Below are 13931 nucleotides of genomic sequence, written 5' to 3' on the forward strand. Positions count from 1 at the left end.
TGTTACTGTAATGTTTGGTGAGACACACAAGCACCAGACTTGATCGCCTGAAAAACAGGCTTTTATTGCAGGTTTGAATTATATCACAACAGGCACAATAATCCCTAACACAGGCTACTGTTGGGGCCGTAACCCACGCCAAGATGAAACTCAACTCTGAACCCCCGACGTCACTTCCTGTCTGCGCCACCGGAACACATAAAGGTGACTATAGGGGTGTTATTTCATGTCTAGCGGGTTCTAATGTTAAAAACTATATTTAAAAGGTTGTAAACAGGTTATCTATGCTCTAACGACGAAAGTATTTCATTTATACAGTAAATAAGGAAGCATACTTCTTTTTGTTCGACTTTTATTCCGCTATTAACTCCAGTGATCATGCTTTGCTGCATTACAACTCAATGGAAGTAATAAAGGTATTTAGACAGAGCAGTCGCCCTCTTCATGAGGTAAATAACAGCAGATTGAGGCTGTAGGGTTATTAGTGAAATCTGAAGAAATGATTTACTCACTCGCTATAGTAACTTATTTGTTTCCAAACAAATCAAGCCGAGCACCAGATGTACTGTGTAGCCTGCATGTTTTGTTTTTTTACTTGTTTGGTTAACACAGTTCTAATCTGTTTTGTGCTTGTGGAACAGATTTGCCATGTTGAGAGATTACAAATAGATTAAAAAAAAAAAAGAGTAACAAGAAGTCTGTTCTTCTGTGAAAGCAAGGCCAGTTTAAAAGTATTTTATCAATATGGCATACATTATGAATGCAATGTTTTTCTACCACTTTATAAACGGGTTTCTACAGTGTGGAATAAAAAAATTAATATGAAAATATTGGTTTTGTGCTAAAAAAAATAAAATAAAAAATCATCCATTTTCTATAATTTTAATTAGTTTTAATTAGGGTAAGAAGAATACATTAATACATTGACCTTACGGCCACATGCTTTTTCCATACAGTACCAGTCAAGACGTCGGAGACGCTTTTTCATTCACTAACATGGGGAAGTGTCTCCAAACTTTTGACTGGTATGAAACACCCTTCGAACAGAAACTGTACGCAATGCTAAACAATCTTTGGTATATTTAACATACAGTAGTTGCAACCACTAGTTAGTAGTAGTAGTTGTAGTGGAGTCTGGTCTTGCCTTTGGTGTATGTTACCAGTCAGAACTTTGGAGACACTTTTCAATACTACATTCCTTTTCGACAGAAATAATGCAAAGAGACACATTTTCAGTAGTGCCAACCACAAGTTATGGTGCCAGTGGTACTCAAAAGTTTGGAGACACATTCTCATGCAGTAGGATGCAAAAGTGTCTCCAAACTTTTGACTGAAACTGTACACCATTTTTTTGTATTTACAGTACATGGCTATGTTGTAGTGCAGGAATTGTGCTAAAACGCATGCGAGTGCCTATAATTCTCAATGGTCCTCAAAAGAGAAGTGCACACTAGGAAGGAGGAAGGACATGCTTGTTCTGTCCTAATTTTGCTTGCTGTCTGCCTCCTTATATGGCAAAGTAATGGCTCGAGCTGACAAGGGCGGAAACGCGGCGCGGTGATCGTTGGGTAAATTCATCCAGGAAGAAGAAGCAGCTCCTTCTGCTCTGCTACACAAACGAACCCGACGTCAAAGTAAACAACCGAGTCACCGCTTTAGCAGGTAACGGCACATTTATTGCTCTTTTTATGCAATAGTATTTTGTAAAAACAAAAAAAAAACAACACACACACACACAACGGAGCCCCGTCTTATCATTCCCAAATCACAATTGAAATCTGTTTGACGCTAACACACCCGGTTAGCCACTATTGCTAATCGGTGCACTCATTGCTGCACAAATAGTCACAAATATTTCATTTTTCGTCGACGAAACAACATAAAAGTGGTTCTATGTGTGTCGTTTTACCCACGTTATCATAGAGCTAAGACACCCTGCCGTAATAATTATGCTAACGCCGGGAGGGCGTGTTAGCGAAGAACCAGGAAATGCCGAAACAGCGGCCGCTACAAAGAGGGTAGCATGCCCAGCTTCAATATGAGATATTAATAATTACATTATTATCTTAACCGTATTGCGGTACTCAAACGCGAAAGTGTCGCTTCTGAGGCACCGCTTACCCTCGCCAGCTCGCAGTGTGTTGATGATGCTACCGGTCCTCTACCTTAGAAGCAGCACCGTTTAACGCCGAGAAAATTTGTCTCACATTATAAATGTGTCAAATAATAAGGCTTCGTTGTTCATTTTTATAGAGGTTATGCTAGCCCCGGAGTGCTAACAGTTTAGAGCACTTGGCAAGGATGCCGACTTCAGCTAACCTCTGCCAGCTTTGCTAGCCTCGCTAGCATTCATGCCTGGCACACAACCAGATTGATCTTGAATTTTAACCCCCTGTCACGCACCAATGCTTCACACATTGATGGCGTATACTTCGTTTTTCTTTTTCAATTGAAATGAAAGGTGACGTCTTTGTCCGAGTACATCCTATTAGATAGGACATGTGCGGCGTTCAATAAATCTCGGAAATCGGAGAGTGGTCTCTTTCGACGGTCTCTTTCACTAAGTCGTAATGACTTCAGGGTAAAAATATGTTGTGCTTTAAAATTGTATTTTTAGTAACATGAATGTTTGCTGAAATATTAAGTGTATTCTCCATAAAGTGTACTGTGTAAATAAGACGCAAAGAAAATGCGTGTTGCTGACGTCACTGAGTTGAAAGCGTTTTTAGTTTTCACGTTAGCAGATAAAGAGCCTTTAACCACTTTTAGATGACACATTGGGGTGTGTTTTCCCCGCTGTTATAGGCTAACATAAAGACGCCAAACTAGAATTTCCGTGGGCATCTGAAACGCACCGCACCATCCGTCTGAAGACCTCACTGGCCGGCAGTCACTGCCCCTGAACGCCTCACACTGCACTTCTTCCCTGCTGCATGCTGTTTTTTTCAATGGCAGCCATCTCTCAAAGATGTACGTAGTCTTAATGCACAGTCTGTAAGACTGTTTAAAAAGAATGGCGTGCATATATGCAATAATGGCAAACATTTATTCACGTACAAAAGCCCCTTCTGGAAGACTATTTCTCTCTTGTGCATGTTGTTGTTGACACACTCAGTTTCTGCGTCATGTAAAACTGACCGTCGTAGAATGTGCCAGTGTAAACATTTTAGTTTGGTTCATTACTCTGCAACCAGCTTCCATCCCTCTGTCGTGGTCTGGCATGGTTCTATTTTGTCATCACTCACATGTACCAAAAGGTTTGTTTTCAAAGTGGGCTGGCTACAGCAGCAGGTTTAAATTGTTGATGTCGTCATTATGTTTTCAGCCAGGTGGAAGCGCCCGAGACTGGCGGTGTCGTGTTACAGCCGAGTCTTGCGTAATGTTGATCTTTCTTGCTGGGTGTGATCATGTCAGGTTCTGGTTGAACATGCAAACCTGCAAGAAAATCATTGCAATGTTTGGAAAATCTCTTATGTAGCGAACCTTAACCTTCATGACTTAACTGAATTGATAGTGCTTGTCTACACACTCTGGTATCAGCATAGCTTTTTCACAGCAAGTTCTGACCTGCTACCTAGCAGATGCATTCTTCTGTTTTCTTACGCAAGCATTCAGAGGCAGAATGCTTCCAGTGTACATTTTCTGAAGAACAGATGGGAGTTACTGTATTCATTCACTCCCCCCCAAGCAGAAAATCACTTTGTAGTTCCAATATTAAACTCCCAATTGAGCTGTAATGATGAATGCACGCCCTGTTTAAAAATATGGTGAAATAAGTCCTTGTCGAACCTGCCAGTTTACATGTGGATTCAAAGCTGCGTTTGTAATTGAGTCAACTGAGAACACCCAAGTTGTATTTTTGGGAGATTTAAACATCTCCAGACTGTGCCACGTGTACAGCAGCACAGCTCCATCTTGGTGTGACCCCGTCCGTCCTGCTTGTCAGATTTTCCTAATCGCCTCTTTAATCCACAGGTATGGCAGAGTTGGCGAGTCTGGTGCAGCGGCTGGAGGTGGCAGTGGGTCGCCTAGAGGCCATGTCAGGCCCCGGTAGCGGAAATGGAGGGTCTGCTGGTGGAGGTAATTTATTTTTCTTTGAGGAAAGCGACAACTCTTATATACACTACATGCACAACTGTTTGGCAAGTGAGTATTGTGTAATATGTCCTTATCTTTACACATTTTCCAACAATATTATCTTGAAAGCATGTTGGGTTGGTGGTGGCGCGCAAGGTGACAGGGGAGGGGGGGGGATACTCGTATGAGATGGTATCATTAAGAATGAAGTAGTTGTTTAGGTTGAAGATTGGCTGGGGAAAAAAATTTCATAATTAGTGCCAGTTTCAGGAAAAAGCAGTGGTGCGTAATTCTGGGAAGCCATGATCTTCACGCAACACAATGTTCCATCACACACATCAAAGTATGCTACTGCTTTTTGGGAAAACAAATGTCTTCCTGTGATTTCACGCCGCGGCACACTGTATTGACGCATTGGCGCCTCACGTGTACCACAGCATGGTTAAGCCCTGGCGAAGAAAGCAGAGCAAATGACAAAAGAGAAAATGAGCATGGATGAAGGCGGAGGAGGAGCGGAGACTATAGGCGAAGAAATTGTTGCTAAATGGGGAGGCACATCTGTAATATGGAAGTGGTTTGGTTTCGATAGAGCAGATATCTGTAGTATAGACATCTTGAGTAGCCGAGCGGACTCAACTATCAATTAGCCTCACGTTCCACTACATAACCAGCGACTGGTCTTTGAAGTCGTCCTGTCTCCAGACAAGTTTATTTTCCAGAGGAACACACGTGTGAAAACATTGGACGTGAGTTGAAGGAGTTTCTCCAGGAGTGGGACTTAGGTGAGAAGAAACAAGCGTGTGTAACTACTGACAGTGGAGCTAATGTTGTGAAAGCAGCTGCCCTGAACAACTGGAAAAGACTGGCTTGCTGTGGGCACACTCTACACAGTGCCATACGTAAGATTACTTTTAATTTTATTGTTTTTAATTATGTGGGGTAAGGTTTGTAGCTTTTTATACAAGACTACGCTGAATTTAATTATCGTGATACACGGACTTGCTGTTGTGTGGATTTTTTTTAGTGCAATTTTAGTGCTTTTTTTTTGTCAGTGTATGAACACGCATTGTGTTCTACGTTCTGATTGGCTAAGGGAGTTCCTGCGCATTGTCTTCTGTGCCATGATTGGCTGTAGACCATTGTCTAATCAATCTCCTTGGTGCCGTGTTGCCTGTTGTCTGATCTCTAGCAAACAGCTTGCAGAGACTCTGAAGTCTGTATGTTTGCACGTTTTCTCTCCGACAAAACCCACAATGTCAACGAAACGCTCTGCACCCAAAAGGCAGAGGAACATGCTAACCATCGCACAAAATGTTGGACTTGTGGACATGTGTGGCGCCATTATGGAGTACTGTAAATTAATCTTCGGTTGGAGGACAAGGATACAGCAACTATGTTTTAAAAAGGATTCAAAAACGCTTCAGCGGAGCAGCTCCAGGATGAAGAGGCACGGTCAGGAGTGGAATAGACACTTAACTTGTGTCCAGCCTCGTAGGTTGAGCATTAAAGTTCAAACCAAGGTTTGAACTTGGAGTGTTGAAACGAGAGAAATGTTGGAAAAAGTTCATGCTTGTCTGAGAAAAGTGTATAAAGTGTACGATGAGGGGTTTTACAGCCTTAAAACGTAAGTTTGCTACCTTGTGGATTTCAGTTATTGGGGGCTATTTTGGGAACCTATCCCCTGCGAAACGAGGGAACACTGTACATCCCAAATATATCGTGATACATGCTAAGGTCCATATTGCCCAACCCAAATGGAGGAGGTATTTCAGGGCAGCGCCCATGGAGGCTTGCTTTGTTTATGGGTGGAGCCAAAAATGACACCGTCTTAAGCCTCGCTGTCTGGCTGCACCACCTGACTGCTTGGGGAAGTGGGTCAGATTTTGCCGCGAGGTTTGACAGCAATATAAATGCCTCAGGCTTTAGGGTTGCCAAGCGTTCCTTGAAAACTGAAATCGCCCTGTATTTAGAAACAAATGTCCGTTTCCTGTATTCAGCCTAAAAAAGGCACGTCCTGTGAGACTACCATGAGAATCAAAGTTAGTAAAATGTCATTGGAATTAATGAATGACAGGGTGCTTTATATGACGTTTTACAGCAAACATATATTCCTTGCCCTTTCTTGCTGTCACCAAAAAGAGAATATAACAGAATTTGCCACTGTAGTTGTTCATTTCTAGTGGCGTAATTATATACGTGTCTTTGTGACCCCAGACCCGAATTGCATTACATAACCTGCCATATCATAGGGTACTACCATTTCGGCAAAATGTACACACAGATATATACAGTTTATATACAGTAGCAAGATTATTTTGGCATACATTTTTTGTAATATAGTCATTTCCAAGAACCGTAACAAACACAAAAAATCAATGCATCACACATTGTGTGCTTAAGGTACGTCTTTCTGTGATTCTACACCTGGCAAGAAAAGGTTTTGTGTGCGCATGAAGCTTGAGAAATGACGCCTTTGTCGAACCAATTGGCTCAAGTGGCGCGGTGTCTGGTGTGGCGTCATCCCACCATCACTACCCCTCTTTTACTGTCAGGGTCCCTCTTCCCCTCGCCTGTCTGCCATTCCCTTTATTGCAGCATCATAAACGATCTGCACTGATATGGAGTCATCGCCACACCTCACCTGCCTTTCATGCCCTTATTGCAGCACCATGAGGTGGAATCATCGTCACCATCTTTGATGGCAAGTCCTTTACGCATGCCCGCATCAGGGTGTCCATTCAACGCTTTAGTGCGTGGGATGTACCTGCTGCATCGCCAGAGCACGCTGTTTTGCGCTCTGCCCAGGCTTCCCTGCACTGTCTGAGGATTTCCTCTCCCCTTAATCACGAACTCAAGAGTCTTAAGTACTCGTGTTTTGCTGCATTTTGGCCTTCAGTCCAGGATCCCCTACCGTAACAATGTGGTCAAAATACATGGATTCCGCAGACACGGCTGCATCTGGCCCCAAACAAATACGGGAAGGATTGGGCTCTCAAAACACCCTTCTGGAACATCATTCAGAGATCCTTCGAGGTCTGACCCATTCCAACAAAGCAGTTTGCTCTCAAATCGCTGAATTGACTCGCAAGGTGTCAGAGTTAAATACCATCTTGGTGCCAGCCGTGCCAGCTCAGCCAACAGCACTGAGGGAATCTTATGCCACCGATCCAGAACCCTTTGGGGGTGAGTTCAGTAAGTGCAGAGGATTTTGGCTGCAATGTGAACTCATGTTTCAACAGAGACCCAATACCTTTAATGATGAGCGAAGCAAGATCAATTATGTCATGGGCTTGTTAAGGGAATGAGCGTTGGCATGGGAAGAGGCTTTGTTTTTTCCAGAGACCCCCCAATCAGCTTTGCAGAGTTCTCCCAAAAGATGAAAAAAATGTTGTACCATCCTGACTGCTGGGGTCCAGCTGCAAACCGGCTGCTAGTGCTTCGCCAAGGCTCCCGAAGCGTTGCGGAATATTCTATTGATTTCTGGACATTGGCAGCAGAGTCGGGATGGAATGAGGACACCCTCCGTCCTGTTTTCATCAACGGTTTAACCGAGACCCTTAAGGATGAGTTATCTGCTAGGGAGGAACCTGCCAGCCTCAATGCCGTGGTGTCTGAGCATTCGCATAGACAACCGGCATAGGGAATGACTGCGAAGTAGAGTGTCCCGATCATGTGTTCCACTCATTACAAGATTCCAGTCTCTAGACTCCAGTGAGAGCTTGGACAAGAAAGTTTAACCACTGAAAAACAGGGACGACTACGGGCTGGTGAGTGCGTGTATTGTGCCAGTCTATTTCCAATGAAATTGTACTAAGCCTTTAAATTCCCATACCCGTCAGTGAAAGTGCGGCCCTAACGAACGTCTCGTTCAAAGAAACACCCTACTAACCGTCTGTCTTTGGTTGCCTAGCTCCTGTGTCAGCCAAGCCCCGAAAAGGCAGAATCACTGCAGAAGCACTGGATGGCCACAGTCACCCACCAGACTCATGCTATAACTCGTGCTTTCTGCAAACCATAGGAGGAGATTTTCGTTTTTAGTCTTACTATAATGCCTTGGTCCCTGATTAAACAACACATTAACTGGACAGCAGAAAGAGCTGTGGGCCGGACTCCTCGCTGTAGTTTGGACACCCCTAGGTTGGGGGTACTTGAATTAAATTTGGGTGGATTTTTCCTATTGGTCTCTGGGACTGCTTGTTTTCTGCAACCTCATTTCAGACTTGAGTGGGTATGTTTGGTCAAAAACACGCTTTGTCTGATATTGGCGTTTCACATTGCCACGGTCTTTGAACATACGAGACAAGGTTTTGTGCTTCCAGAGGTAACAATGGACATACATGAGTATGCTGGGTTGAAAGCTCTTTTCGCTGTCCATGTTTTGTTTTTTCCCCCCAAGAGAGCGCCATGTGTATTTATTTTTCTGTGGTTGCTAGCTTTTATCATCTCGCTGTCGTCTCTCGTCTATTGGCCTCTCCATCTGTCACTCATTTGTTTTTTTTTAATAGATCTCACTCCTTCCGTGTCTCGCTCTTGTCTGTTTGTAGTTTGTCCCCATGTATATGGAATTGTGTAATGCACAGAATTGATTGGCTGAGTAGCACCACTTGGGTAGTGGGTTCCTGGGGCGGTCAAAATAGAAGTACCATGTCAAAACATTAAATACTTGGACTACAGGTCCAGATCTAGCGAGTATGTTGAAGCCATAGATGAGTAGAAGATGGCATTCAACACACCCTTGACATCATGAATATCTAGTAATACCGATTGGAAGACAATAATAATGATGGGATGTTTTTCTTAAGGTATCCTTCTACAACATCACAAATTGGAATTAAGCGACTCGTCTTGACAGTTAAAAATATTTATGGTAACTCGAGTGCGTTTGAAGTTGTGTATAATGTAAAATTGCTTTGTCTACAATATTTTTTTTTGTCTTTGCAGCGGTATCAGCCTACGTTGAGGCCTTTGACGAGATCATAAATGGCCCTGTGGCTCAGTATTACTCAATCAGCCAGCAGATAGCTGGGGATGTCCTGAAACATGTACGTACTGCATTGCAAGTAGTAGAAGCAACATTTAGAAGCTGCTGAAATGTATTACATATAACTGATGTATATTATACACATGTTATGACAAGTGATAATATTGTCTTGTTCCTCTCCTCCTTGCAGGCAGAAATGATGAAGCAGGCATTCTCCTGTCAGAGACAACTCCTTCTAATGGCCTCCTCTTCCCAGAAGCCCTCTGATGTCAGTCACTCATTTTGTCATTTAGTCTTTAGCAGAGAATGGAAAGCATGTTTTAATCAGTGGCATACGTCTTGAAACGGTGTCACTTGTTGCTTCATTACTACATTATGTAGTGTGTTGTTAGTACTGCACATTACAAAGCAAGTAGGGATGCACAATATTTTTTTCAGGCAGATACCGATAATTCACTTCTTAAGACCAATACTGATGACAACTTTTTTAAAATCTATTTTTGTTCGGTTATCAAAGCTATTTTTTAATGTTATAGGATTTATCTGTATAATTTCTCATATCGACCCGATTGTCAGTACAATATTTATTGTGCACCCCTAATTATTAGAAATGATTTGTTTTCCTGTAAAGTGATTTTAAAATTTTGTTTTTATTAGGGTCCGAGCACAGAGTGTTGTGAAGGGACTATAGTAGTAGTAGTAGTAATGGACAAAAAAATGTAGAACTATCATCTAACTGTGAATAATATAACACTAATTATTAATAATTATCATACAAATACAATTAATAATAATAATAATGGGTATTATTAATAATCTTATTGGTTCAATTTGTCCTCCTTGTTTGTCCAGGCGGTTTTGACCAACCTCCTGCAGCCGGTGTGCAAAGCCATCCAGCAGGTGCAAACATTCCGCGAGCAGAACCGCACATCTCAGCACTTCAACCACCTCTCCGCCATCAGCGAGAGCGTGCCTGCCCTCGGATGGGTTACCATGGTGGGCCCCTTGTTTTTGTTTTTGTTTTTGTTTTTGTTTTTGGCCTCGTGTGTGAAACAGTGGAGGGCTTTGTGTTTGTGTGGGAGGATGAATGGACATCTCATTGCCAACAGGGGGCGTGATGGCCACAAACTGCTTGACTGTTGTCGTTTGGATGGTTAATATTCCAGCCTTGTCTTTTCAAATGGACGTAATCACATCAGAAAGAGAGCGTTGTTTAACTCTTGTGTAACTCAATATTGGCTTTGTCCCAGGACCCAAAACCATGCCCGTATGTTAAAGAGATGCAGGATGCCGCCATGTTCTACACTAATCGTGTGCTTAAGGAATACAAGGAAAAGTAAGGAAATCTTCATTTTATTCTCCTAATTAGAAATTTGAGTGTACCCTAGCTGTTTTCCAGTTCCCTGTGTTAAAACATGCCATGACTGCAAGCAATACACTTCAGCACTGCCGTCATACCAATCAGGCTTTGAAAGTAGATTAAATAAAGTAAATGCACAGATTGTTTGATGTTGACATGTTTCCTGCGTGATCACAATTGATTCTTAGGTCAAATCAACATGTAATCGGACAACTCAGGACACGTGATGTTTCAGCTTATGTAGCTGAAACACAGCAATTCTTTTTGTCACGCTCACAGGGACAAGAGGCATGTGGAATGGGTACGCGCCTATTTGTCAATCTGGACCGAAATGCAGAGTTACATCAAACAGTACCACACCACCGGTCTGTCTTGGAGCAAAACTGTGAGTTTCATGGTAGTTGCTGTTATTGCCTATTGCGTATTTCCTTTTGGTTAAAGTGGGGAAGTCTCCCCCCCGCTCACTCTCTGGTCTCTCTAGACTTCATTTGTTGGCAATTTTATTTTATCAGCTGGTATGCTTTAGGTAGACTGGGGTTGTTTTAACATAAGAACATAATGATTTCCTCCCCAGGGCCCGGTGGCATCAGCGACTGCAGCCCCTCCCAGTGCGCCTGGTGGATGCCCTCCCCCGCCTCCTCCTGGGCCACCACCTCCTCCCATCAGTGAGACCTGTGGCGACAGTGAAACTGTCAATCGCAACGCATTGTTTGACTCCATCAACAAAGGAGCCGACATCACCAAGGGTCAGTTTTCACTGCGTCAATTTTTTTTTAGTATTAGTCATTTGCATCATGATCATATTTGCCTTGCAGGCCTCAGGCATGTCAAGGATGATGAGAAGACACACAAGAATCCTGGCCTCAGAACTCAGGGGTCTGCTGTGCGCACCGGACCAAAGCCCTTTAGCTCCCCCGCTGCCCGACCTGCTGCATCTGCCACCCCGACACGCACGCTTCCCCCCGTTTTTGAGCTGGAAGGAAAGAAGTGGAAAGTGGTATGTGTTTCAAGGTCCACCTCGTAGGCTCCTTTTACACAGTCTGTAGAAACTGGCCTTGTGTGGGTCACTGCTATGTGTATACGAATGATACTGACACAGAATGAGACTGTGTAAGAGAAATGTCATAATGCCGGTACAGTAGGGTTGTCATGAGTCTCACAACCGGATGAGACAAATTTTTCACATGAATAAAAAAAAAAATAAAAATAAAAGAGTACAATGGAAAAAATATGACCCAGGAAATAAACTTTTTTTAATTTAACCAAATAGGCACAAAACAACACAGGTGTGTTTAAAAATGTTTATTGTCCTACAAATTGACACCAAACGATATTGTCAACATTTTTTGGACCAAATAAAGGACTAATTTTATGATAATTTATAATTATAATAATATATAACACAATACAATATTTCCTTTTAATGTTATCTTGTAAAGTTGGTGCCATTTGTGACGAACTTTCTCTCAGGTAGTTCGTACTGTCAAACGTTTGGAGCATTTCTTGAAATGCTGGCTTTTCAACTGTATTAAAGAGCAGCATTGCTTTTGCGATGTGTTAAACTACACTTTCTGTGATCGCACACCTTTTTTGCGCTGTTTTGATTGTGCTTGCTTTTCTAGGCAAAGTAAAGTGTGAGTGTGCCTCTAATTATCTCTGCGCTCTCTGCAGGAGAACCAAGAAGGTGCACAGGATCTGGTGATCGGCGACACTGAGCTGAAGCAAGTGGTTTACGCTTTCAAGTGCAATATGAGCACTCTTCGTGTCAAGGGCAAAATCAACTCGATCACTCTTGGTAACAAGCAAACTTGTTTCTTTCCACTTTATTCTCCAGTATGGGAGGAACATCAGATTAATCTATTGCTTTTATTTCCAGATAACTGTAAGAAAATGGGGTTGGTGTTTGATGACGTTGTGGGCATTGTGGATGTCATAAACTGCAAGGATGTCAAAGTCCAGGTGTGTGTTGTTGTATTGTTATTTATGAATGAGTCAACAACGTAGCACATGTATCATCCTATACATAACAAACATGGCACTGACAAACCCTCCTGTTGTATCCAGGTTTTGGGTCGTGTGCCTACCATCTCCATCAACAAGACGGATGGTTGCCACGTGTACCTGAGCAATGACTCACTCAGCTGCGAGGTCGTCAGCGCAAAGAGCTCAGAGATGAACATACTGGTTCCCCAAAAAGATGGCGAATTTGTGAGTTTGAGCCCACATTGAAATGCTGATTATGGTGCTTGTTGATGGGGAAAAATTTATTCTAAGATGTCGATAGCAGGTGTATTTAAAGGGATAGTTAAGCTTTTTTTTTTTTTTTTTTACATGGCCATCAGCAGTGTAGTACATCAACGGTGTCGTGCCTATGTGAATTAGGCTGTTTTGGAATCGTATACAGATACTGGATAGGCTTGGCCCCATCCCTAGTATCAAAACCTGCTGGTATCACGTTTCTTACACACAGTGACGTCTTTCTGCTCTCCACAGACGGAGCTCCCGGTTCCTGAGCAGTTCAAGACGGTCTGGGATGGCCAGAAGCTTGTTACCACAACAACAGAGATCGCAGGGTAGAGTAGCAGCATGAGAAACGGCCACCTGTTCTCAACACCGCCGCGCACACACACACACACACACACACACACACCCCTCTTCCCCTCATTCGGCCACCTGACTGATCACCAACTAACCCACATGCTGTAGAGGTGAGCATCGAACACCCCCACTCCCAGTTAGCCAATCGCAGCTTTAGCTGTTCCTTCCCACAGCCAATGAGGAATGCTCACTTTTATCAGAAGCATTCCTCCAGCCAATCAGCAGGGAGCACTTTGCCATTAGGTATATTTTCTATTTATCTGGATCATGCTATGCTTTACACCGAAATTAGAGGGCGTGTAGTCAATGTTGGATATTGTTTTCACTGGGGCCAATCAGGCAGTAGTACCAAGATTCACTTATTTCTGACATTTTTGTGGCTTGATAGGTTTGTGCTCCTTAATATGCAATTAAGCACTTGTTAACAAATCCTTCCCATGGCCTCCATATCGCACATTGACCGAGAATATTGTTGTGGATATTGAATATTGTCAGCGCATAAATTAGCTGTAAAATCAGGTTGTGTTTGTGCACCACACCTCTACTCTTGCAATGAAATGGATCATCTCATTGGAATATGGATCAGATCACAATCATGTGTCCTTGTGTACACATTCCCAAATATTAGACATTCCATGTGAGGAGGCTTGTAAGGAAAGGTTGTGGCGAGGCGAAGGGCAAAGTGATCTAGCCTGCTAACTGTGGTTCCTAGGAGATGTGTCACCACGATGTCTAGATGCTGGTCATATTGGCTCTTGCACTTAAATCAGTAGACATGTCTGCACCATTTGGCTAGCAGTCTTTTATATTGTCTTTCTTTTACCTCGTTTTTTTTGGGGGGGGGGGACTCCACAATTTTGATTTCTGCTCATTAATACTGGAGACATCATTAAAATGTTGCAATAACCTGTTTGT

General features: G+C 42.8%; 1 protein-coding gene across 1 annotated transcript; it reads left to right on the top strand.

Annotated features, from left to right (window-relative positions):
• The first annotated feature begins 1502 nt into the window (after positions 1 to 1502).
• On the top strand, positions 1503 to 13863 carry LOC129172882 (adenylyl cyclase-associated protein 1-like). Its single transcript, XM_054763069.1, has 13 exons — positions 1503 to 1662; positions 3976 to 4080; positions 9019 to 9119; positions 9249 to 9326; positions 9911 to 10054; positions 10309 to 10394; positions 10698 to 10803; positions 10993 to 11164; positions 11234 to 11415; positions 12090 to 12213; positions 12295 to 12377; positions 12483 to 12626; positions 12912 to 13863. Exons 2-13 carry the CDS (start codon positions 3978 to 3980, stop codon positions 12993 to 12995), a joined length of 1407 nt encoding a protein of 468 aa, XP_054619044.1. The 5' UTR covers positions 1503 to 1662; positions 3976 to 3977; the 3' UTR covers positions 12996 to 13863.
• Positions 13864 to 13931: the final 68 nt, after the last annotated feature.

Source organism: Dunckerocampus dactyliophorus, chromosome 20 (assembly GCF_027744805.1).
Source record: "Dunckerocampus dactyliophorus isolate RoL2022-P2 chromosome 20, RoL_Ddac_1.1, whole genome shotgun sequence".
NCBI lineage: Eukaryota > Metazoa > Chordata > Actinopteri > Syngnathiformes > Syngnathidae > Dunckerocampus > Dunckerocampus dactyliophorus.